This window comes from Platalea leucorodia (assembly GCF_965183815.1).
Source record: "Platalea leucorodia genome assembly, chromosome: Z".
Taxonomy (NCBI): Eukaryota; Metazoa; Chordata; class Aves; order Pelecaniformes; family Threskiornithidae; genus Platalea; species Platalea leucorodia.
In genome coordinates, this window is record NC_138858.1 from 35,052,990 (window position 1) to 35,078,180 (window position 25,191).

Consider the following 25,191-nt stretch of genomic DNA (forward strand, 5'->3'; position numbering starts at 1 on the left):
ATACTGTTTGATGTACATGTTTTTGTTTACTTAAAGAGAAAACTATTTCCTTGAAATGCAGATTACTCTACCAAATCTGGTAACCCTGAAGATTTAACAGGGTGGCTTTAACATAGGCATATCTTTTTATCTGTAAACCTATTGACTTGCATGCAGTTACACCGATGCAAAGCCTGTGGGAGGTGACAATCAGGCCATCAGATAGTAAAGCATAAATTCATGAATGCATAGGGTACATTACATGGTTTACTTTCTGAATGTTGCTCATCTGGAACAACAGAAAGAACTTATTTTCATTATTTTCAGATTATTTACAGTAGGGTTCTGGGAACTTTTTTATCAATAGGAACACTTTTTTTAAACTAACATGAGACTTTGGATTATTTCTTCTTACATTTTCATTTTAAAAAGCTTGATAATTCAGGTAACCTGAAATCTTAAAAAAAAATAATCTTTCAGATCTTGTTTTTAAAGTCACTTCAAAAAGAAAGTTTGAATACAGTTGAATCATGACCTTTTTTATAAGGTGCTTGTTTTATAACAAAGAACCCTCCTTTTATTATTCAATATTGTGGCAACAGTAATATAAACTTAAACTTTTACTTAACAAGATGTTCATAGTTCACATAGGAAGAACTTCAACATGATCCTTGCTAATTTACAGAATGGCACAAATCATTAATTTGAGGTTATATAGAAGCTCTTCTCCAAATATTCACAAGTTAAAATAGAACTGTAAGACACATTTGGGGGTGGTGGCAGTAAGAAGGAGGATTCTGATTTTGTGTGTGTGGCTGCTTTTGGCTTTCTTTTCTGGGAAGAATATTGATGTTCTTTCTGTCTTCTGAACTAAACAGTCCCAGCAAATATGAGAGACAAAAATGTCTTTGCATATGTCTCAAGCAAAGGATTTCCAGATGTTCTGATTATATTGACGCAATAAGGGTCCTGGCCTAAAATCAATGTACCTATAAGATTATCATACATTTCTGTGGGATTTTTGCTTGACTGTACCAAACCCTCGCAAAGTTCTCTAATCAATAACTCTTAGATTTTAAAGTACTGATGAAATTATTTCACAGACAACATCTGGTTTGCTGTAACAATATTTTGTTTTCTCAAGCTCACCACACCACTTTTTGTGATTCTAGTTGCTGTAAAGGACCTGGCACCTGAACAGAGTGCCTGGCCTCACTCTCTCAACCCCAATGACACACGTCAGCTGCAGCTCCATGGTTGGGGCTATTCATACTCCAAGCTTCATGCCTAAACGTTTCTGCAGCTCCATGGTTGGGGCTATTCATACTCCAAGCTTCATGCCTAAACGTTTTTTCAGTGCCATGACAGGTGTATGCAGCAACACCTCAGGCCAAGGAGCAACAGGGTGCTTCCAGCACTGCTATCTGCACGACCAGCACGTGCCTTGCTATCAGATTACAGCAACAGGCTCAGCTAGCAAACTTTGCTTTTTAAAGAGGAGGAAGGGGGTACAATAATAATAATAATAATAATAATAATAATAATAATAATAATAATAATAATAATAATAATAATAATAATAATAATAATAATAATGAGGCGGGAGGGGAGGGGGCAGAATCAGCCTGACTCCAATAAAACCTATATGACGAGTGGGAATAACATTCACACTGTACGTATAGTTCTGTCCCCGTTAGAAAGTGATCTAGGGTCTCAAAGCTCTGGGGACTATTTTATTTTCTTTTCTCTTTTTCTCTTTTTCCTCTCCTTTCTCTCTCTCCTCCCCATTTTCTCGCCCTCTCCTCTCCCTTTTCCCCAGAGGAACACGCTGTTCCGGCGCCCTGCCCCGGAGCTCCCGGGCGGGGGGCGCATTTCCCGCCGTGCGGGGGCGCCCCGCCGCCGCCGCCGCCGTGCCGCGCCTCTTCTCCAGGCATTACGGTAGGAGGGCCGCGCCGCGCCTCTTCCACCTGCCAGCGCGCTTTAAAGTTGCAGCCGGCCGAGACGGGCGATGACTCGGGTCCCGCTGCCCGGGGCGGCCGGGCGCGCAGGCGAGCAGGCGGCAGCTGCTGGGGCGCATCGCGGTCCCGCAGCCGTAGCAGGGCCGGGGCGCGCACCCCCTTGGCTTAGGGGGAGTTTTTCTCTCTCGCCCCCGCCTGCCTGCTTTTGTCTTTCCACCCGGTGGCAAAGGAGGGCCGGGGAAGGGCGGGGGGCACGGGGGGACGGGGACTGGTTCGTCCAGGAAATCCCCATGTCTGCTGCGCGTCCCCTGCGCGGCTCGGCCGCCGGCCCCGGCGCTGCCGCGGATTACCGCACCTCCGCGCCCCTGCAGCGGCCGCGCGGCCGCGGGTAGCGCCGGTGCCACCGCCACCGCGGGCCCGTCCGGGGTAAGCCATGGAGCCCGGCGCCCCGCCAGACCTCCGCGACGTCGAGCAAAAGCTGGGGCGCAAAGTGCCCGAGAGCCTGGCGCGGCCGTTGCGCGGGGAGGAGCTCCCGGGGCGCCCCGCCGCCGCGCCCGCCCGCGGCCCCGCCGCGGCCCCCGGCCCCCGCCGCCGCCGCGCCGCCCCCCTGGCCAGGCTGGAGACGAAACTGCACCTCCTGAGGCAGGAGATGGTGAGTAGCCGGGCGCCGGCCGAGGGCCCTGCGGCAGCGGTTGGGGCGTTTGCAGCCCTCCCGCACGGCCCCCTCCCGCACGGCGGCACCGGCCGTCCGTGGGCAGCGCTCCCCGCAGGGTCGGCCGGGGACGGGGCCGGCTTTCCCCCCGCCCTGCGGCCCGGCCCCGCCGCAGGAGGGTGGTGCTGCCCGCCCCCCCCCGAGCAGCCGCCGCCGCCGCCTCCCACCCCTCCGGTACCGCCGCGCCGCGACCGCCGCGGGCCGGTGCCGCTGGGGTGGCAGCAGGGAGGCTGCAACCTCCGCTGCCGCTGCCGCTGCCCAGGTGAGGAGGAGGTTGTTCAGCTGAGCGGCGTGGAGGGCGTACAACTTGTCGTCTCTTCTTCTCGCAGAGTGGCAGTTCGCTAGTGACTCGCTCTTGGCCTCTGTTCCTCTGTCAGCTCCTTAACAGTACTAAAAGCTGGGTGTATCAATAAACAAAATAGTGCACTTCTCTCTCTCTTTTGTAAATGCATTTTCTGCATTGCACCTGTTTCCTGCTGATGACTAATACCTAAACAGACACTCGATGTTTTGGGGCTGAAAATTTGGCCTTGTATTCAGTGACTCAGTATCTGGACATCGGTCTTCAGAGACTTACTTAGTTCCAAACAGACTGTGCAGAAGATACACAGTAGTTTTTGAACAAACAACTATTTATAATTTGTCTGAGAGGTTTTTTTGCCAGTGGTCTGTGATGGGACTGTGCTGTGTTTAGTTCAGAACTTCTGACTTGTTTAATATCTTGTTGCAGGTGCTTGTCCTACTTTGTATGTCACCATCTCAATAACTTTATTTTTTGATGATGCCATGAAACTGGCTTCATTTTTTAAAGGCAAACAAAAAAACACTCTTTGCAAGTGAGCAAGCAACTAGTGAACATTCAGCAGTTACAATTCTGACAATGCAGAGTACTTCAGATACGCAAGCATAGTTGGCTTCCGTTTTTATTAGAGTGTAATTGTTACCCAGAGTCCCAAAAGACTCTTTTTGGTAGCAGTTCTTTCCATAGCTCTTGCCACTAAGGTTATTCGAAAACAGTATGGAATTTGATCTTGTTGAGATGAGGATTTTGCTGGCAATGTGTTGAGGTGACTTTATGCAACTATCTTGGTACTCGGACGTTCACAGAAAACAAAGTGATCTCATCCTATGTGAACAAGTATAATGCCATACCATCAATCCCTGTGCAACTTCACATATATATAAGCAAAAGGTGGGTGGGTTTGTGAGAGTTTTTAAAGAATAAGCTTGCTAGGGAAAAAGGGACATCAAGAATGGGTATTCTGAGAGTTAATTGCCAAGATGACCTTAATCTTGAGTGGGTAATTCATAAATCACATTTCCTATTTTATGCCTTCATATGGTTTAAGAAATCCTCACAAATCAAACTATCAATGTATTTTAGTGTAATGATCACCGTGGATTTCAGTTTTTACACCAAGTTCCACATTGTCAGCATATCTCATGTTTATTTTCTAATTTTAAGCTTGCACAAGGGTTGTGGAGTGACCTGCAGGTAGCTTATAATGTAAAACTTAGGGATGTCAGACTGCAACTTGGCCTCATCACCTTTTCCTTTCAAGCTCGTCTCTTTACCTACCTTACCCTTGCAAGTTTCATGTCACAATCTTCAATTTGCCTCTTCTTCCTCCTGCCACCCAGTTTCTTCCCTGCCCTCAGCATGAATGTGTTTTAGTCCCAACATCCTTGACCTCTCCTGTTCCTTGTCACTTCAGTGACTGACTGACTTTCACATCTGAGCTCATTGGTCATGCTAAGTAAGGGGAGTTCTGTTACAGACTTCTTGCCATTTGACTTCTAATCTGTGTATGCCCATTAAACCACCAATATAATCATTATTTGTAGAAGGTGAAGTGTTGGTACTGTCTACATCTTTTTCATGTTCTCAGCTGTCTTCTGTAATCCAGAGCATGAAAGTGAACTATCTTCCTGGGGTTTTTCTCTACTGTCTTTAGCAACTTACGGATTTTCCTCTATCCTTAAGGTTTCTTCAGGTTCTTAATCTGTTACGTTCACCTCTGCAATTTTCTTTGTCACATTGTAGAGATCTGATCAATTTAAGAAAAATATTAGATAAAAATCACACTGTTCCTTTCTATGTTTCTTTCTCTTTTTTTCTGCATATCATTCCTAAAACAGAGCCCAAACTTCTATCTAGCTTATTTCACACCTCTCTGTAGCATATTATTCTCTGGCTTTGCTGCAAGGCCTAAGAGGCCTTGAACATGTAGAAAAGTAGTTTATAGCTTCTGCAGTAGTAAACATGCATAAAATGGAAAAGATTAGAAGTTTAGAAAACCAAATATCATCCATCAAGATATCTTTTTCTAGTTGTGCTATGATGGCAGCTTCTGCAGCCCACTCACTGAACTTTGGATAGACGCATCTGTGCTTTTTTTGCTTGCTTGCTTCAGACTTGAGACAAACTTTTTGTAAGCATTTACAAAAGAAGGTTATTCAGGCTCTTCTTTTCTAGTCATCTAAAAAAACTTGACACTGGTTACTGTGCTGACATCTTGATCTTTGATGCTGAGCAGTACTGTCTCAGTATTTTCTTGGGTTCTTGTTTTTGTTAATGTATTTTGGACAGATGTAGCTATTTTCTGGTTTGCTTTTTGTTTTTGTTTTTGTTTTTTTTTTTAGAACTTGGCTATATACAAATTGTGCAATTATGCAGCTCAACTTTTGTCCTTTCCCACAGCTATTGTTTCTCACAACGACCGTGCCTGTGCTGACAAATTTCAACTAAATCTGACAAACAAAGCAATTTTATATATACTGCCTTAGTATGTTTTGACTTATCATTGCATTTAAATCATGGTGATCCCAAAGTTCTTGACTGCGCTAAGGAGGTATTTTACTGTTAACTACGTTTCCTTGTCGCTTTCCAGCTTATAGCTACTATAAAATACCTCTGTGTTCCCCTAACATCCTAGTGTTTGGCCCCTGACAGTAAAGAACAAGGGAAGCATACCTGAACCTGTTTGTAATGCTTGGGAGTAAACACCAAGCCTTACCTCAAGCAGTATATAACTCTTCCGGTGACCAGAGTAGATTCAAACATACAGGAGTGGAAGTAGGTGGAAGATTTTGTTCATTTAATACTGGAGATCCATGTCCTTTCCTGTCAGTGCACACTTTGTCCTTCCAAACAAATCGATCTTCTGTTCTTCCATCCATCTTGTATGTGAGAAGCCAGTGCTTATCTTGCTTCAGAACAAAGTAGGGGTATCTGTTGGACTGGATACTTCTGAGGAAGAGAGCGATGGTGGAAGCTTTGAGAACTCTCTCTCATAGAGTTTGCCATTTCCTTGGGTTGGAGGAGCATGAATGAAATGGTGGAAGTGATTACCTCTCCTGTGTCATCTGCTGCAAGGGAATGTTAAGAGATAAGTGTATTATGGTGTCAATATTTGACTTGGAAATGCTGGTTTTGACTCTGAGTTAAAGGACCTGACAGATCAGTGGTGTGTGTGTGGCAACTGTAAATATCCTCGGTAAAGGCCTTGAGGCTTGCGTCTTGCTTCCTCAGATCCTTTTGCTGTTCCCAGTGTATGGTTCTTTTCCCCTCAAGCCTGATTTTGCTGGTAGTCACTGGGATCACAAAAGCACCACAGAGTATCTTTCTTGAAATGTGGACCTGCTTGGCCAGGCCTCCTTCCTGTCTTTACCTTAAGTTTCACCCACCAAGGCCATGATGGAGACTGTGTTGGATCCTGAAAACCTTTGAGGCATAAGGACACCAAGTAACAGGAGAAACAATATGTAATTGCCAGTGTGGGTCAAAACGCTTTGCTCTGGTCAGCCTAGGATGTGATGAATACCTCCTACTAGCTGGTGTGCCCTTGACTCAGTATAAAATTTGTCACAATGTTAATGTTAAAACTCTTTCTTCTTGTGGTATTTTAGGTGGAATCTTCCATTGGGGGATTAATAATAACCCTTTATAGCTGCAGCCTTGTTTCTGATGTATCAGGCTCCTGAGGTCACCATTCAATACATGTGACTTCAACAGCTACACACTGAAGTAAATAATGAGTGAGGTTCATTCTGCAGCCCAAAATGATACTGCTTCAAAAGCCTCATTTCTCCTTCACAAGTTCTGGGGTTACTCAAAGGGAGATTTCCCGTAACACCTGAAGAAAGAGAGTGGGGTTTTTCTTTTCATTTGAAAGTTTCCCAAATCAACTTTTTATTGCCTCTTTGAAAGCTAAAAAAGTTAAACAGACTGTAGTCTGTATTACATGCAATAAAAAAAATAGCATGCTTTGCATGAAAATATTTTAGGCAGAAAAGGTACACTGTGTCTTGGAAGTGTGGGGTAAATGGCAGTGCTGGGACTTTTAGATGAGATTCCTTCCAGTGAACACTGTTGAGGATCAAATATTGTTAATGAGTCTGAAGGCCAAACTGGGTATTCTGAGTGCAGCAGTTTTTAGGGTGAAAGGATAAAGAAATGGAAACAATCCTATTGCCAAGAAGCTGGGCGTGTCAGATTTAGGGTAAAGGTATTTGAGATAGAGGCATATTCCTATGCTCTCTTATTAGTTGAGTTTTTACCCCCTCTGCCCTCCTAGTTCTATTTTAGTATAACTGTTTTTAAAAGGCTAATTAACATGGAGCCCTGACAAAACGAAGCAGAACTAAAAGTACTTTTTACTAATTGCAATTAAGGCAAATATGATCGTTACAATGCCAGCCCTTCTCTTATTCTCTTCTTTTCTTTTTAACATATCCTTAACATGTAAATGAAGGTGCAGGTTGGAGGGCAGAGCTGCTATAACTCTGTTCTACCAGCTCTTAAGATTTTGAACAACTTCAGATCTGCTTAGATTTATTAGATCCACAGTTATGGGAGGTCTGCCTTTATTAGTTTCTTTAAAGGACCTTTTTAAAAAATCAGCAACCGTGACTTGAAACATCTCTAACACATGCTGTAGGTACAGGCTGCTGCATTCACTGTTTTCTATGATAACATCAATTGGTTTAATTGCAGGCAAGATCTGATTCATTGTGTCTAGTCAGCAGTGCAAAGCTGTGTATCAGATGCTGGTTTTCTATTAGATTAATTGGAATTTTTGCTTAAAAACTTGATTGAAGATAAAATCTTAAATATAAAATTACTAGTGGCTAAGCCTCAAGCCTGTGTAGGAGGGTTTGATTAACCTTGATTTCTTAGTGAGCAGTTATTCAGTGAATCCCTGAAGCGAGGCTCTGCTTAGAAGTAGAAGGCAGGCATACAGAAATAAAAATGAACCTATTTCCCCAAGTCCTCCTGAAGTTCACTGAAAAATCTGGTAATCTTGGATTGTGCTAACGACTTTTCTCATTCATAGCCTCCAATTTGGATGATGTAGTAGAGGAGTTTTTAATTTTTACATATAATGCAGATTGGGCAGTGATATCAGGATACTTGGGTTAAAAAAGATTTGTAGATTGATCCTTAGGGAAAATGATCAAATCTAGCAAGAAAAAATTGCAACCTAATTATAGTACCAGAACTTTGCTAAGTTTTCCGTCTTTTCAGACCACTTTGGAAGGACGAGATGAGCAAGATTCTTTAAACTAATGCATATTTAAACATATCTTTTGACTGGCAAATCTCACCTAGTGCCTGGCAAAAGGATCTGAATTGTGGAACATCTCCATGTTGTACTCAGTCAGTGCTTATTGGCTGTCTCATTCAGCTATAGCAGCTGCTGAAGGGTTCAAGTCCCCAGGAAGTACAGAGGAATATGTACTTACATTATTAGCTACTGCTTGACCAAGAGTCTATGAAACATTGCTGATACCTTACCTAGCAGCATCAGTGTTGAAACACTTCAGTACAAGTGCTTCTGTCTCATGTATGGATCATCACAGCATGTCAGGGATACTTCACTCGAGACTTCCAGTTAGACTGCCCATGTACAGATGAGTCTTTTGCCAGCCCTTATTTCAAAGAATATATATTATCATTTCATGGTGTTTCTTTCCTGATTACTTTGTTTCAAGGGTAGAGGAAGCATTTTGGCTTTGAAGTCTGATTGCTGATAACTTGCAATGAAAAAACATGAAGGCTAAACCCCTTCTGCACAGTGCTCTACAGTTTAAGTGACTTATAATAGCTTTTAGCAAATAGATTACAAACTTTTTGATGAAATCAACAGAACAGCATGATTTTCACAGAATAGCCCAGGTTAGAAGGGACATCAAAAGATCATCTGGTTCAACTTCTATGGAAAAGGGAGCCTGGATGAGATTATCGAGCACCGTGTCCAGTCACATCTTGAAAACCTCCAGCAATGGGGACTCCACTACGTCCCTGGAGAGGTTGTTCTAGTGATTGATTGTCCTTGCTGTAAAAAATTTATTTCTTATATCAAGATGAAACCTCTCCTGGTGCAACTTGTACCTATTGCCCCTTGTCTTCTCCATGGGGCTTCTTGTGAAGGGAGACTCTCCATTGTCTTTGCAGCAGCGCTTTAAGTACTGGAATACTGTGATGAGGTCCCCTCTGAGACTTCTCCAGGGAGAAAAGACGTAACTCCTTCAGTCTTTCCTCACAAGGCAGGTTCCCCAGCCCTTTGACCATCATCATCTTCTGTGAATACTTTGTTTTGTGTGGATACTTATAGCTAACAATAATTAAAAAGTACCTTTTGTGTATGAGCAGGAAAAACTTGAAAAGCACAATACGAAATGATATATTGAGCAGAGGTGACGGTGAACAAGTGCATTTCTACTCTTCGATATTTTTTTTTTCCCCTAACAGTAAATAGTTAAAGAAAAATACATTTTCAACTTACTTTTTAAGGGTTACAAGATCCTGTGTCTGTTCTTTACCTTCAAGCTCAAAACCTAGTAAACTTTGCACATTGGGCATGTTTATTTCCTCTTGTTTCATTTCTGTCCACGTCCTGCAAGAGAGGCTGGACACTGGAATCTGGTCCAAATGAGGATAAAGTTAGAGGAGTAAAAAGACAGAGGATCTGAGCTGTTGAAAAGGAATTAGGATTTAATTAAATTGAGTGCAATTTCTCTCTTGGATTTTCACCTACATTTATAACCGTGGAAGTTGGGCATCTTACATGTAAGCAGTTCCAAAAGATGGTTCTCAGACTGCTGTTTGAATAGATGAAGAGGTCTGAACAGAAAATTACGGGCAATCTCATAAAAAAAGGGCAACGTTTTGTTATGAAGGCAGACTTGTAGCCTTTGTTTTCCTGCCCTCACTCTCGTAAGTGGGACTGCTAGTTATAAGCATTTACCTGTGGTGGATTACTTTTTGCCTTCATGCTAGTTGTTCTCTGTGTTGAATTTTGGCTTCAGCCACACACTGGTATGGAACGGGAGCTGGTATTTAGTAGGGCAACTGGACACTGAGATGGCATCAGTGTATCATTTAGTTTCTTAATTTGAGAAGTCTGTAACTATTTGGAAAGCAATGCTAAGGCCACGTCAGATCAGGTGATCTGTCCTCTACACAGTCTGTAATCTTCTGTATAGATATTTTTAAATTCTTACTGAAACACAGGTAACAGGCAGTGCTTGAAACTTTAGCATAGTTTTTTGTGAATGCAAACCTGCTGTACGGGAGATACATAGGAAAGTGATGACTTTATAAGCTGTGATGACTCAGAAATAGCTTGACCAAATATTGCACTAAAATAACTGCAACAAAAATGGCTTTTTGCAGGCTTGTCAAAAGCTATTACATTATTTACAATGCTGAAAAAACTGTTAATTGCAGCTGTTAAAAGCAACTAAAGAAGCTGGCAGGAGAAACTTTAATTTGGCCTGAAGTGTGAGGGTGTTCATCAACACTGAAATTCTGAAGAGCAAGATTACCCAGTTTTGGCTGATTAGTTTACTGAATGCTTGAGGGGGGGAAGGGGGGGCGGGAAAAGGCACACCAAACTTGGTAAGACTTTCATATGCCTGGTTTTCTTGTTAGGAAAGTCTGGATGTATTTTGGTCACTTAAGCTGTTCTGTCTTGCTGTCCTGTAGCCTTGTATGTACTGTGGTTGTTTTCAAGCACAGTTTTGAAATATCGTCCTTGTCATTGGATAACTTCAGTTAATGCTGAAAGCGAATCATAGTACTATGAATTTTAAACCTGTGTATCTTGGTCTTTTCAGCCACTTAAGAAGAACATTAACTTTTTTGCGGCAGACGGGATAAGTTGTTCAAGTACTGGGGAAGGATTAGAGAGAGAACTGGATAGGAGTGACTGCTACAGAGTTTGAGGAAGAGTTTGAAATATTTGTTCTGAAATATATGGCTGCAATAAAAGCTAAGGAGATTAATAATTAAAATAATGATGTTTCTTTAATGTAGAAGATAAAACGTTCCTGCATATCTGTCCTTTGCAGTTAAGGATATGACTGTGAGGGAGTCTTCCTTTATCAGCTGAATGACTACAAACCAGATCTAGCTGGGAAACCTTCTGTGCCTGCATTCACCATAGTAATGCTGATTATGAAGTAGTAAGCTTTGCCCTGAGGGTAAGTCGCTTTCTGAGCTTGATTTTACGCTGTACCATGATGCACAGAGCCATGTTAAGTATACAAATTGCGTTGGTATCCCTAGAGCCAAGTATGCACTTATTTTGAGTCTATTGCAAGCTGTAGCTGTGCTAGGAGTAAAACCTAGAATGACAGAGACAATATTTTTGTATGTGTCCATTGAAACATTTGCATTGTAATCCACATGGCATTGCTGTTTGTCTTCCTGTAATAGATAGGTGTCTGACTAGGATACTTAATTCAGTAGTTATTGAATTCACAGCTACGTAGTGGCTTCTGTCAAATTAAAATATCACTAAGGATTGTGCCTGCAACATGTCTAGATTCTGTTTTGTAAAGTAACCAGTACTGGAGGATGTTTGGAGAAAGATTTTAACTATACTTATTGAAGTAATCTTCCTTCTTTTTCACAGCTTTTAGCATGTTTTCTCTTTGTCAACAGTCATTTACAGCTTAGGTGTCAATGGATGTCTTTCCATGTCTGTCTTTGTCTCTAGTGAGAGCTGGGTTGTGTCCAAAGTGACCAGTGGGCCCAATGGGTACATCCTGAGATGTTCTCTTCAACAAGTTCTGAAAAGCTGTTCAGCAGTTCGCAAGCTTCAAGAGATGCTTGACTCTGTTGGGGAAATGTTCATGATAAACAACTAGAAGGAGCCCTAGTCTGGAGGGTGACCAAAACACATCCAGAGGGTCTGCAAGCCACTTTGTATTACAGCTTTGAAAGGTATAAACAACACAGCTCAAGTTTTTTCAAATCTAGAAGCATATTCGGATGGTCAGTTATTTCAGAAATATCCTGTGCTGTCTTCCAGCGGTGAGTCCCTCTGACTGCCTACCTGCGGATGAGTGTGTGGAATAAAATGTGTCTGAGGATTCCCCCCTCAAAGTTCCTCCAAAGGAGGTTTTCCTCCTTCCATAAGAGGAGATAAGGGGAGGACACTAGAAATTATATGTATGTCAGGTGTTAAAGTTAGCTACTCTGTTTTGTCAGAATATGCAACCTCCCCCAGAGCTTCCAGAAGCATGGAGAAGAGCAATACTGGCAGAGCTATGCACCCCTGCTCTCAGCAAACTAATCCTTCTCCTCCCTCCCCACCAACCTGGCATTTCTTAATACTTATGTTTTGTCAAGGGAATGGTATGGCATATTAATTAACAGGAAACACAGAATAGCTAAGCTGCTAGGAGAAGTTATCTGAATGTTCCATTTACCGTGCTGTAAAATAAACTCCTCGCACTACTGTATGGCCCTGCTGGGTGCAGTGCCAGGTGACATGAAAGCATTTAGTGCCTGTAAAGCAATGCTAAATTGCTATTTAACAACTGGGAGTTTCAGATTTTATAAACAATTTACTGGCTTAATTTGTAATTTTGTTCACTGTTGTTAGATACCAGCTGCATTCATGACTAAAATGCTTCCAGAAAGAGAATCACATTGCTGCTTTGGCCATGAAACCTACCTCTCTCTAGATACAGAAGGAAGCACACATCCAAGAATTATAATGTAACAAATGTGTTGAGTGTTTCCAGGCTCCCACGTTTTTACCCCAAGATAGAAACAAAGGTAGGACAGCTCTGTTGCTTTGCATTTTTCTGAGTATTATTTTTTTCTGTTTTCCTATGGAATTTCCACTGGTTTAAGGAAGTGTTCTATTTGAAATGGTTGCACTGCTTTTTATAACTTGGATATGCACTTATGAGACATAGCAAACATTGGACACAAGTCTCTTAATACTGTGTTTGCTGAAAAGATTTTTTAATTTACAAAGCTTCAGATTCTGACCTTAACCCTTCCAATAATTATAAATGACTAGGAAAAACAGTCCTGACAGCAAGGAGGAAACTGTGAAGCATTTCTGTGTAAGCAGAAATAGGATCTGCGTTGGGTTGCCACCTCTTCAGAAAACTAGTGAAGTGAATATCTAGCATCTTTCCTGGGACGAGACTAACACATAAGTTAATAAGGGTGCCTGGAAAAGGCCCGTTCCAGCCACATCGCAAGCCTGAATTTGTTCTTTAAGTTTGGCTGCTAATACAGACCATTTTTTCTGTTGGTCAAAGCCAAATGATGTGTGTCTAGAGCAAAGTACATGATAAAACAGTGGCAACATAGTGTTTTTATGTAGTTTGGTACTGAAGAATCCTTTCCGTGGGCAGGAGAGTTTTCTGACTAACAGAATTTGGATGGGTCTGTGCGAAAACATGACAACCTGGAGAAGTCATTCAAGGAGTCATTGTAAACTCCAACTTCAGACTATTGTTCTAGTCTTCTCAAAACTATGCAGTTATGACAGGAGTGAACATAAAGCCAGAGCAGTAATTTTTGGAGGACTTTTCCTGATCTGTGACTGCAAGTGCATTTTGCCTTCACAGGGCCACTTCAACGACTGTAACTCTTAACAGGCTATCCATATGTCCTGGGAAATAAGTATTTTAGTCTCAAGTGGTGGCCTGTAGCAGGTTCCTAGTGTTACAGGGTTCATAGAAGAAAACTGTAAATCCTGCAACAGTAGAGGAGAAAGCCTCTTTGCAAGGCAAGAGCAGTAATACTAGCATGCTGAAGCAACAGTAATTTTCTTCCAACTTCAAATGCCCATGGAATTTACATACGTCTTCATTAGCGCCTAGCACTAGTTGCTCTGACTGAAGAAATGGAGTACAGTTGCTGTTTTCCCCATAGGCAGATGACCATCAATTCATATAGCTGGTAATGCTTTCACCAGTGCAGAGCAGCAGTCCTCCCATTTCAGAGAAAAAAGAAATGCAACCCAAACAACAATTATGATGTTTAAGCTTTTGTCATTTCGCTCCTTAATTTTTATTAATTTTTTTGTATTCTATTGAAGTTTAATGACAAAATTACTTCAGAAGAGCCCTAACCAGCCCTTTTGAAATACAACCATACTTCTCTAGTTCGACTCTGTTGTGTCCCAGATTTCCTTGTCTAGTTCTCTCACTTCCCAGGTCACTCTTGATTATTGGCAAAGGCCATATTTGTCTTTCCTAGCCATCTGGTGAAAGTCTTGCACCTTATTTCTGCTCCCCAAGTAGCTTAGTAGCCAGTATTTCCTCAGTAGAAGGAGAAATGTGAAATGTAACCAATGACCTTGATTCCTTCCCACTCTACTCGTACCTCTGGTAACTGCATTGATAGTTATGATTAATATTCTTTGCTGAACTAGGATCAAGCCACACTGCCCCAGTAGTCTGCTATGCAGAAATCTTTGCTAAGAGCAGGTTTAGCTATTAAAAGAGCAATATGACATGAGCTAGAGTGGCGTAGGAGAAGCTGAGGTCTGCACCCCAGGCTGTGGATGATGGTTATTGATCAGAGGAGGGATTAAATAACACAGAAAGACTGGTACTTAGAGTGCCTGGTTTTGCCCTGAAGTTTATAGTTCATGAATGATTACTGCTGCTGCCTTCTCCTGAGATGTCCTTGGCTAGAAGTATAGGATTTCTGTTTATTTAATTTTTAATACATGCTTTCACTTTATTACCTGCATAATCATGCCTTGTGACCTCCAGAACGTATTACTGCAGTGTGTTCTGTAGGAGCCAAAGGGGCTCTTGTCTTTTTGAGCCAAAAGGACTCAAAAGCTGCAGCGAGTATAGCCTGCAGCAGCCTGCTTGGCTAGTTGTGTTGGCCAAATTCAGCATTTCGGCTTGCTAAAAATGGTACTAGCTTCTTGTTTGCTTCTGGCTTTAACCTGGAGATCCTAGATGCAGGTTGGCTGCTAGCTGTTTGATACCTTCTTAGTGGGTGAGAAAGAACTAAAGTAGTTAACTGTTTATAGATACCTGGAAGTTTGGAAGGGTATTTTTGGTTGAAAGGCTCAAAATAGGCAACTTTGCTTCATTTTATCAGAAATATCTCAAATTTGCTAGTACATTCAGATGGGCACAAAGCCTGCGTATGGACCATATTTTAGCAGGATGGTGGTTATACCAATGGGGAGATTTGGATGAAGTTTTTCATTTAAAAGAAAAAATAAGGCTGAATCTGAAAGACATGCAGCTTCAAATAGTGCACAGATTAAACTTAAGAAAAAAAACCCAAACCTTATTTGATAAGATGTTGACTCATTTTAAATCAATAAGTTTGAAAAGATTTAGCACTGAAACATGATGTTCATAAGTTTTTCGTAGGGAAAAAAAACAGTGATCAGCATATTGCTTTCTAACTCTATTAAAGCAGTTCTAAGAGGAGATGTGATCACTTATAATTACAAGACTGTCTTGAAGTTCCTTTTTATTCTTATTCAGATAAACATTCAGTAAATAGGATGGGAGTTTGCCATTAGTAACGATTTGGTTGTTAAATGAAAAATATGCTTTTAACAGGACCTACCCCGTCTCCAGGGCCACAGAATTATTACAATCAGGATCCCATTTTGAATTCAGACAAAGATTTGAATTTTTTTTAATCTTATGTGTCTCTCCAGTGGTATTGCGAAAGCAGACTTGAATTTCAAGAAAGTTCAGATTTGTCTCCAGTAGTAATATTGTCATGTCTCAGTTCTGACTTAATGAAATAAGTTGGGGGTTTTTGTTGATTATTTTTTCATTTTAAAAATAATAGTGAGGTGAGGATCACTGTTGTCTCAGTAAAAGAAACATTTTCAAACTTTGGATATACCTGTAAGCAAAACCCGTGATCTTCTTTTACTTTCATTTTAGTTCTATGCTTTTGAGCATACTTACACAGTGTCAGTATTAAAACTAATTAATTTTAAAGGGATGAGCAGGTCTGGAGTGCTCATTAACCAAACCTAATTCAGAAATGAACAGATATTTTATCCAGTTTTTGCACTTAATTTTTAAGAGCATGTTTTGGTCAAGACAAGCATAAATAAGGTAAAGAGTGAAATCCAATGGAAAAAAAAATCTAGATATGCTATTGAGCCCTAGTGCTGTCTCATGTTGGTGTGGAAGACACATACAGTCCTGTGTTGTGGCTGGTATCCAGAACCCCTTATTATGATGCTGTGATTGTCCATCTGCTGTAATTCTTTCTGACACCCACAGCTGATTGTTACTGCTGCATATTGACCTGAATGTTTGCAGTGGTATTATCTTGTCTGTCAATGTGTGCGGATCCATAGTATGGATTTTTTTGGACATTTTCACCTCTGTCATAGTAGACACATTTCTAAGGTTAGATGCAGCTTTTATGACAGCAGTATGGGATATTTGGAAACATTCAGGAAAAACTTCCCATAGTGTTAGAAGATTTTTGCTCTTCTCAAACCCCTACATTTCCTCACTGCTCCCTTTCATGTTCATTCAACTAAGCTTTAAGATAATCAGGACCTTCCTTTTACATTCATTCATCCTTCTGAGGCTGGATGTTTATCTTTCTGCATTCTGTGGTGCTTCCATATTTAAAGAGCTGATCTAGCATTTATTTTATTTGAGCAGGAGGTGATGAAGTAGGGACTTAGCTAACTAACCTTTATTTTTCTCTGGCTACTTGCTTTCTGATGTATAGCATGTTTCTCTCTGATAATCATTGTCATATCTACTTGGTAGGTATTTAAATTGTTTCTTATTTTTCACAGTAAAATAAAAAGATGGCCAAAAAACTAAACCAAACAAACAAACAAAGATTTCCCCCCTGAGAATTTTGTGTAACACTTAAAAATACAAGATACCTCAAACAGTATACTGTTAAAAAAACCCAAAATTGTACCCTATGGAGTGAATGATTCATCCAAATCATTATTTTACTGGGTATTAATGCAGATGGCAGGCTGCCCACAGATACTCCACAGAAAAGGATCATGCACATTTCAGAGAGGTGGAAAAAGGCCTTGAGATCCCCTTTTTTATTACAGAGGCAATGTAATTAAACAATCACACAACCCGGTGGTATGTATTTTCCTGTCAAGGCTGGAGGGGATCAATTAGTAAGTATAAAATTAGCATATTAAAATAGGGTGTTGTAAGAGAAATGTAAATCACCAATACTGTAATTTTCTATACCAGATGATAACCATACTAGCATAATATTTTGTTCATATATTTGTAAGAAATGTCCTTGAAACCTGTCAATTAAATTATTTAGGCTCATTGCTTACTGAGCGAACTTACTCCTTCGTGAAGTTGCTCTGCCTCCTGATTATTCTGGCGGTGGCTCAGATCTGGCCTGCTGACTTCCTTGCTTTAGCTAATGGGTGTTTGGTAAGCTCTGCTTATAGAAGGAGAATCCTCTTCTGGCTGATGTCAAATCACACTGTCTCTCCTTCCTAGTTAAAAAAATACTGTTCACAAAGCTATTATATTGCTGCCGAATTTTACAGAAGGACCTGTAGAAATATTTATCGTAAGCATTTGGTGCAGGATTGCACTGGAACTGCAGGAGGTTGAAACAAGATCATGACTAGGCTAGAGCTTTTAAACCAGCAAGGTCAAGGGCGCAGATAGAAACTGAAGATTTAATGACTGCTCACTTTCTGAACAGCTGGAACTTTAGTCAATGTAATGAATGCTGCCTAAAAATCTGCTATGGGGGTTTTAACAATTTTGGAGTCTTCAAGAGAAACAAGAGTATAAATAATCTCTTTTGCAAAAGATGGCAAAAAGTAAGCGATCAAGACTGCTTCTGTAACCTGCCACAATGTTTTTATTGTGACTCATTATGGAAGTGCAGCTGAGAGGGTCAGTGTAACTTGCTCAATGTGCAGAAATATACTAGATCAGCGAACTGCAACTACAAATCAATGATGAGTCACATAAATTTAGCTTTTGTATATGTAGCTTTTGTATGTGCTCTCGTCTGAAGATTACCACAAGCCTAAAAGACATGAGGAAAGAAGTGGGAAAATGTTCCAGCAATACATTATGACACAAGCCCATGCTGAAAGAAACCAGACGTGCAAAAAGCAGTTCATATACATATATCACTGTTGGCTGAAATTTAATTTACCTAAATCAGTGTGAGGTAAATCACAGACACACATGGCGTAATGATGAACATGGGAGCACCTACCTCAACTGACAGAGAGTCTCATCTCTGCTAGACTTTCGTCACCACCTCCATTGTTTATGCATACGAATAAATTGAAGAAATGAGAGAGCTCATATACAGTGTCAGGTTGATTGGATTACCTTGAATTATTGTAGTGCTTGAATTTATCCAAGCTAGTTGACTTTGTGGTGGAGTGGATGTGGAGCATTCCCACAAGCAGTTACAGTTCCACCTGTGCGTACATGATCCCTCCCAGCTAAGAATAGTAAACCTGTGTTCTTGCGCTCTGTCACATAAAAGCTCCCTGACTTTTTGACAGGTGATGCTGAAGATTGCATTCAAATTCAGAAGTCAGTCTAGGACTTACGCTTTTTCATCTTGATTCTGAAATACCATTGCCCAAAGTGGCTTAATTATATGAAGAAACGAATGCGAACATCCTGAATCAGTGGGACAATTTTGAAGTAGGCAAGAAGTTTAGTCATGCACATGCATATGTACTAATTAAAGTAGGATGGAGCTCATGCACAGCCTGTTAATCATCCTGTGTGTTTAAGGAGCAGACATTTATCCCTTATCTGTCATTTATGGTTTTATTTTAGACGTGTTAAATGGGGAAAAAAACCATTTATTTTAATGTGTTGAGAAGCTACTGTAATATCGTTCTGAGCTTGCCAACCTTCAAGTGGCATGCTTCATGCTTTATGGTGGTTGCTTAGTAAACAACGCCTGTGTGTGTGATCACACTCATCCGTGTTGTAAACATGTTAGCTCAGTGACTCCAATTAAATGATGCTTGCATTCACATATTCTGAATTTTGGACTTTGAATAGCTTGCTTTAGCTTGTTATGTATATTCTCTCATAGAATTGGTTGATGAGGTTTTATTGATGAGTTTTATATTCTTTTATATCTGCTTACTAAATTTGTATCTTTATAAGAATCAAATAATTCAACGTTGCCAACGAATGTTTATTTTATTTTTCACACTCTCACCTTTCTCCTTGGGTATTAATTGTCTTAGTTACTTTAAAAATTGTTACTCCATGTTTGTAATAGCAAAAGTAACACCAGGAGAAAGTGGAATAAACTTAGCTTTTGTGAAGAAAGAGGCTTCTGAGAATTCGAAACAAATCATTATTTGGACATTGATTGTTAGATTTGTGTGTGTGTGTGTGTTACATCTCAAATGAAATAATGGAATTCATTATTCCGTGGAAAACTGAGGTAATCTGCCTTTAAAAAAAGAAAGGGGAGGTAGGCATAGCTGGGTAACCACAAAGCTGTTTATCCTGAATGACACCGGAAATAGAAGAAATGGAATGGGAAAGTGGAAAGCTGTCTCTGACACACCCTGGAGAAAGGAAAACAGCAGTTGCATTAATACTCCTCAGCCATAGTGGTAATGCACATCTGTTTGGCATGGGAAGATTCTACTGGTTTGAAATTCTGTTTGTAGAATGGGTGATAGAGATGGGTATGGCAGTGTTCAACAACAGATGGAATTGGCTCCAGTGCCCATTTTATCTAACCTCTTCACGTGCTGATTCTTTTCTGCAAGATGGCTCACGTGCTGAACTTCTGAGTGGCTTTCAGTGGTGTACCATATTTTGCTACAGTTTCCATCCAGCTTCTATTTATTGTGGAATATCTGTCCAAAACTATACTGTTTTAGAAATGCAGATTCCATAGTAGCCAACCCTAGGTTAGTGTTTCAGTCCTGCTCGAGATCCTGTGCAGACCAGAGCTTCTGAGCTGAGTGACTTAAATAGCTCCCTGAATCCATTAACCTGTAAGTTGAAAATTTTATGTCTTGTAGTGACTTTACTTCACTGTGCTCTGGCTAAAAGATTTGTCTTGAAGGAAACACCTTGTTATTCAGGCTCATTCATTTCCTTTCCTTTTTCTAGTGGGCTCTTTACAACACACAACATAAAGGTGTTGAGGAAAAAATGAAACTAAAAATAAACTTAGGAGTATCTTTTCCTCAGACCACATTTATGGTTACCATTAATATCCCTGCAGACTTCCTGTAGTTAAAAGAAGCAGCAGCAGCAGCATGTGACCCCAGGAATCAAAAAGAAAGTAATCTGCAGAAAGGAACTAGAGTTGTGGACCGCTTTGACAGATTAAAAGGATATATTGAACAGAATTTTTAGTTTTGTCATTTTTGGAGGGGAAGGGGACCCACTGTGTTTGGAGCCGACTGAAAGCTGTATCTGCAGAACATGCAGCAGGAAAACACAAGTCCATTCTGCCTGTAGTCAGAGTGCAAGTGTGACTTTGATCCAAAAGCAACGTGACCAAGCTAGGGATAGCTAATGCGCTATTTTGGGTGACTGCCAGGAAGCGATAATTGTCTTTGTTAACAGCCCTGGTCATTAAGAGTTTTATCCTAAAACCAATAACCTAGTCAAGCCCTTTTTTAAAAACACTGTATCTATAAAAATAACATGAATATTTGTATAGATCTGTGCATACATATATGTATACAGATGTCCATATGTTTGTATATATATAAATTCTCTTGAATAAATTATGACAATGTTGCACATGTTATTATGGAAGACCACAAGCAAGGCTAGTTTTGTAAGGAAGAAATATCTTGTTAGAACAACCAGTATGAGAGGGAGAGAAGCACAGACAGGTGTTTAGGCCAGTTATCCCTTCCAGACTTAAGATCTGATTGTGTCTGAATGCTAATCTGTTCTGTTCAGCTGTGCTGCCAGACTGTGTTACTTGAAAGATGCTCACTGTCACTTTAATTTCATTATTTTCTCTTGCTATGACTAGCTATTTAATGTTAAACATTTACAATCCTTCCTGGGGATCTGCACTATTGTGATTATACAAACTAGGCAAAAAGATATAAAAGCTAGCCTGTAACCAGAATTTCTTTTTTGCTCTCTTGTGACAATTCGTTTCCTCTGTACCCCACAAGTTTGTGCTGAGGACTGATACATACTCATACACACCTTCCCTGTTGTGGTGCTGTGCTCTACCTTTGACTCAAAGAGCAACTGTAGAAACTGTTCTGAAATACCTGTATTAGCTATGACACACTCTGTTTAGATTATTTCAAAAATGCACCTGTTACTGTGCATAACAAATGGAGCTGTCAAATGTGATGAGATTTTACTGTGTTTAGGCCCTTTAGCTGAACCATCTTGGAACTGACTTCTTTACTGTACATGGGTTGCAGCTACATAAGTGAGTATGAACTAATGTGATTGTGTCTGGGCTAAAACAGATCAGAGGCAAGAAATGTCATAGTGACATTTTTGTGTTATCAAGCAGAGGCTGAAGTAAACCATATTAAAGAAAGATGACACTTGGTGGACTACTTTTTAATGTCTGCTTTAGGAAAAGCACACTCTTGATATGGGAGACTTGGGATGACATGGTAGCTTGGAAGGGGAGGACTCAAGTATGCAGGAATGAAAGCAATTACTCCCAGTAAGGCTGTTCCACAGAAATGCTGAAGCTGTGGGTGTATTTAGAGCAAAAAATGATTTCCTGTGAACTGAATCTGCAATCTATGAGATGTCTACTTCATCTAAAAGGGACTGTTTCATTAGAGGCATATTGGTGCTAGTTCTGTTAAACATTTCCCTAATCAGTCTTTTGGGAAATTTGCTGTCTCCAAGCTTGCTTATATTCAGCAAGCTACTGAAGTCTGTAGTTGCATTTGAGAGGTCAGGTTATTTGCTGCTTTCATGACAGCCTCATTGCTGAGCAAATGGTTTATGTGATTTATGGGTAGGAGCAGAAGAACTGGCTTCAGCAGAAGGGCTATGAAATGGTCAATCTGTTTTCAGAATCTCACATCTGAAACAATGATAGATGGGTAATATTGTTAAAATTGTGAACGGTAAAGCTATTTTGCACAGGACCAGGTTAGCTATGTTAAATCCTGTGATACTGGATTGAGGATAATACAGAAGTCATTCTGGGGACTGGGGAGGGAGACTGGGAATACATGTGAGAGTTACACAGTATGTTACTAGCAAAGCTTGAAATCTTTGTGTTGGGTTGATCCTGGCCAGTAACTAAGCACCCACCAGCTGCTCACTCACTTCTCTCTCCAGTGGGACAGGGGAAAGAATTGGAAGAACCAAAGCAAGAAAAACTCATGGGTTGTAATAAAAACAGTTTAATAAGTGAAGGAAAGAAAGAAAAAACCCAGGTGATGCAAAGTCAGTCACTCACCATCTCCCACCAGTAGATGGATGCCCAGCCAGTCCTCAAGCAACAGCTACATTGGAAAGACCAAACCCATGGATTTTATTGCTGAGCAGGACATTATATGGCAGGGAATATCCCTTTGGTCAGTTCTGGTCAACTGTCCCAGCTCTGTCCTGTCCAAACATCTTTCCCAGCCCCAGCCTACTCACTGAGGGTGCAGAGTGAAAAACAGAAAAGGCCTTGATGCTGTGCAATAACTGTTCAGCAACAGCTTAAACACTGGTATGCTATCAACACTGTTTAGTCACAGATATAGAACGCAGCACCATAATGGCTGCTAAGAAGCATTGCAGCCAGAGCCAGTACAATCTTCTGCAGTATCTAACAGAATAAAAATACATTAACATAACTTTTGAACAACTGTACCAGGTCAGTGTAATTTAGGATATTGAGAAGATGGCATCTGAGTATGGAAAGAACCATGTCCAGATAGTACTCTTGGCAAAACAAGATACGATCTTTGCTTCCTGAGAATACTGGTTGCATTCCAGTCCATTCTGGATGAACAATACAGGTGCTATATTTCTGTATAATAATTGTGGACTCGGAGAAGAGCATAAAATGTCTGCCATCTGGCATAACAGATCTTACTTGTTCCCTTATTTTTCAGCTGAGTGAAGACATTCAAATTTTCGATACACTGTGTTGTCTTTTTTGAATTAATAATCTGAAAGTTAAAATGTTAGTGCCCTATGGAAGAAAAGCATGTAATACATGTGTGTATATCAGACATTATGGCACACATTTTTGTAGAGAGGTACACTCAAATTATATACAAGGGAAAGTATTTTCCAAATGCATGTATTAAAGCAGTGACATATCTGCATGTAGTATGCTTGATTAGTACAATTAGAGGATGTAAGAACATGTGATAAAATACGACACAAATTACATGCTAGACATGGTATCTCTATGACTTAATCTGAAATGACTAGTGTCTTTTTTCCAGTGGTTTTAAGCATGCATGCCCTATGTTGGCACTGTGGCAAAAGTTCATCTAGGTGGAGGTCTTACTCTGGAAGTGATGAGACTGGAAGTGTGTCTGTTGTGATGTCAAACATTTTGTAGTCCTGAGGTCCTGTTGGAAAGCGCTGGAGAGTTGATTATGTCACAAACTAGCATTATTTTCTCACAGTATGGATGGAAGTAGCTTCTGGCTCTCCACACTTGATTTTATAGTCAAACCCAGAATCATCTTCAGTTTGTCAGACTACCTTTTCAGTATTTTTACTTGTTTCATGTGATGAACAGGAGGTCACACAGATTTTTTTGCCAACACTTGTGATGTTTCAGATGAAAAGAAAGAAGCAACAAATAAAACCCTTAGGCCTCACCTTTATGTGTCATCTCATTGTGGAAATTTGAGTGAAACAGTGGCTTATAAAGTTTGTCTGTTAAGGAAAACATGAAGTCAGTTAACTTAAATGTACCTGTGAAAAGCAGCACTGTAATATTCCACTGTACTTCACCATTAACACTTCTGTGTGTATGCATCAACCACCACAACTAAGTTGGAAAGTAGGACTTTGTGTTTAATGTGTATTTTTTATTTAGTTATTTTTTGCAAATTGTTGCTCTCTATGTTAATCTATAATAAATGGTTGACTGTGAACTCAACACCTTCATCTAATATGGGCTTAAATAATTTGAAATTTACAGTTTCAGTAAGTTCAATATTTCAACTTTCAAATGTTTATACACCAGCTTGCAACATGAACTCAGGTGTAGTGTGAATAAAAGCTAAAAGTCCACAAGCCTTTTTCCAAATGATGCACATCTGAAAATTTTAGGTTACGCAAGTAGCCACGATAAGGGAAATTTGGGGTGAATATTTAGCTGCTTGGATATGCTAAGGAGCTTAGAGTAATTGTAAATGGAAATGGGTTTTTTGTCTTGCTTCTCTGAATAATGAAAAGCTATCCCCAAGAGCTGTCAAAGCAGCTGTGTTTCTCATCTAAATAGTATTGTACTAGCGTGTGTACAAGTCTTGTCATTGATTAGCATTCCTGTTAATGGAGTGCTTATGTAGCCTGATCAGGTTCCCACTTGAACTTTATTGAGTTAGTATAGCAAAACTTTTACTTTTTTTTTACTAATTATTTAAATAGATTTGTCCTAGACGTGAAAGGTGGATTTTTTTGTGTGCTTTTTTAACCCATTCATTGCCTTCAGTCTGCTATCTAGACTTTGATTTTGAAAAAAATGAGTAATTTTTTAATCACTTTTGCCTTGTAGGTTAATCTCCGAGCCACTGATGTGAAGCTTATGCGCCAGCTACTCATCATCAATGAAAGTATTGAATCAATCAAGTGGATGATTGAAGAGAAGGCCATTGCCAGCAGAGGTAGCAGTTTGAGTGGCAGCCTGTGCAGCTTGCTGGAAAGTCAGGAGACATCCCTCCACGGCAGCTGTAACAGTTTACAAGACTGTAGTGATGGACTGGATGGAATATCAGTGGGGAGTTATTTGGACACCTTAGTGGATGATGTCCCTGGTCACCAAACCCCTTCAGATATGGACCAATTCAGTGATTCTTCTATTCTGGAGGACTCACAGCCTCTGCAAAAGCATCCCAAAATTGATTCTGATGAGTACTACTGTTTTGGTTAATAAAAACAAGTTCCAGTGGGACACAAATGCACTTGTACTTGCCCTTTTTCTTTGCTGCTATTTTATTTCATGTGCAAAACCCCTGAACTTCTCTTGGAAGGAAAACATAATATGATACTTTGATTCCACTTCATAACTTTTCTGTTGCTTCTAATACATTTTCTCCTTGGTGGGTTGGGCTTTCCTCCTCCTCACTTTTCTTAATTTAT

At 40.4% G+C, this 25,191-nt stretch overlaps 1 protein-coding gene across 1 annotated transcript; it reads left to right on the forward strand.

Annotated features, from left to right (window-relative positions):
- The first annotated feature begins 2,224 nt into the window (after positions 1–2,224).
- LURAP1L (leucine rich adaptor protein 1 like) lies at positions 2,225–25,191 on the forward strand. Its single transcript, XM_082336095.1, has 2 exons — positions 2,225–2,589; positions 24,608–25,191. The coding sequence occupies exons 1-2, from the start codon at positions 2,371–2,373 to the stop codon at positions 24,980–24,982; spliced, it is 594 nt and encodes a 197-aa protein (XP_082192221.1). The 5' UTR covers positions 2,225–2,370; the 3' UTR covers positions 24,983–25,191.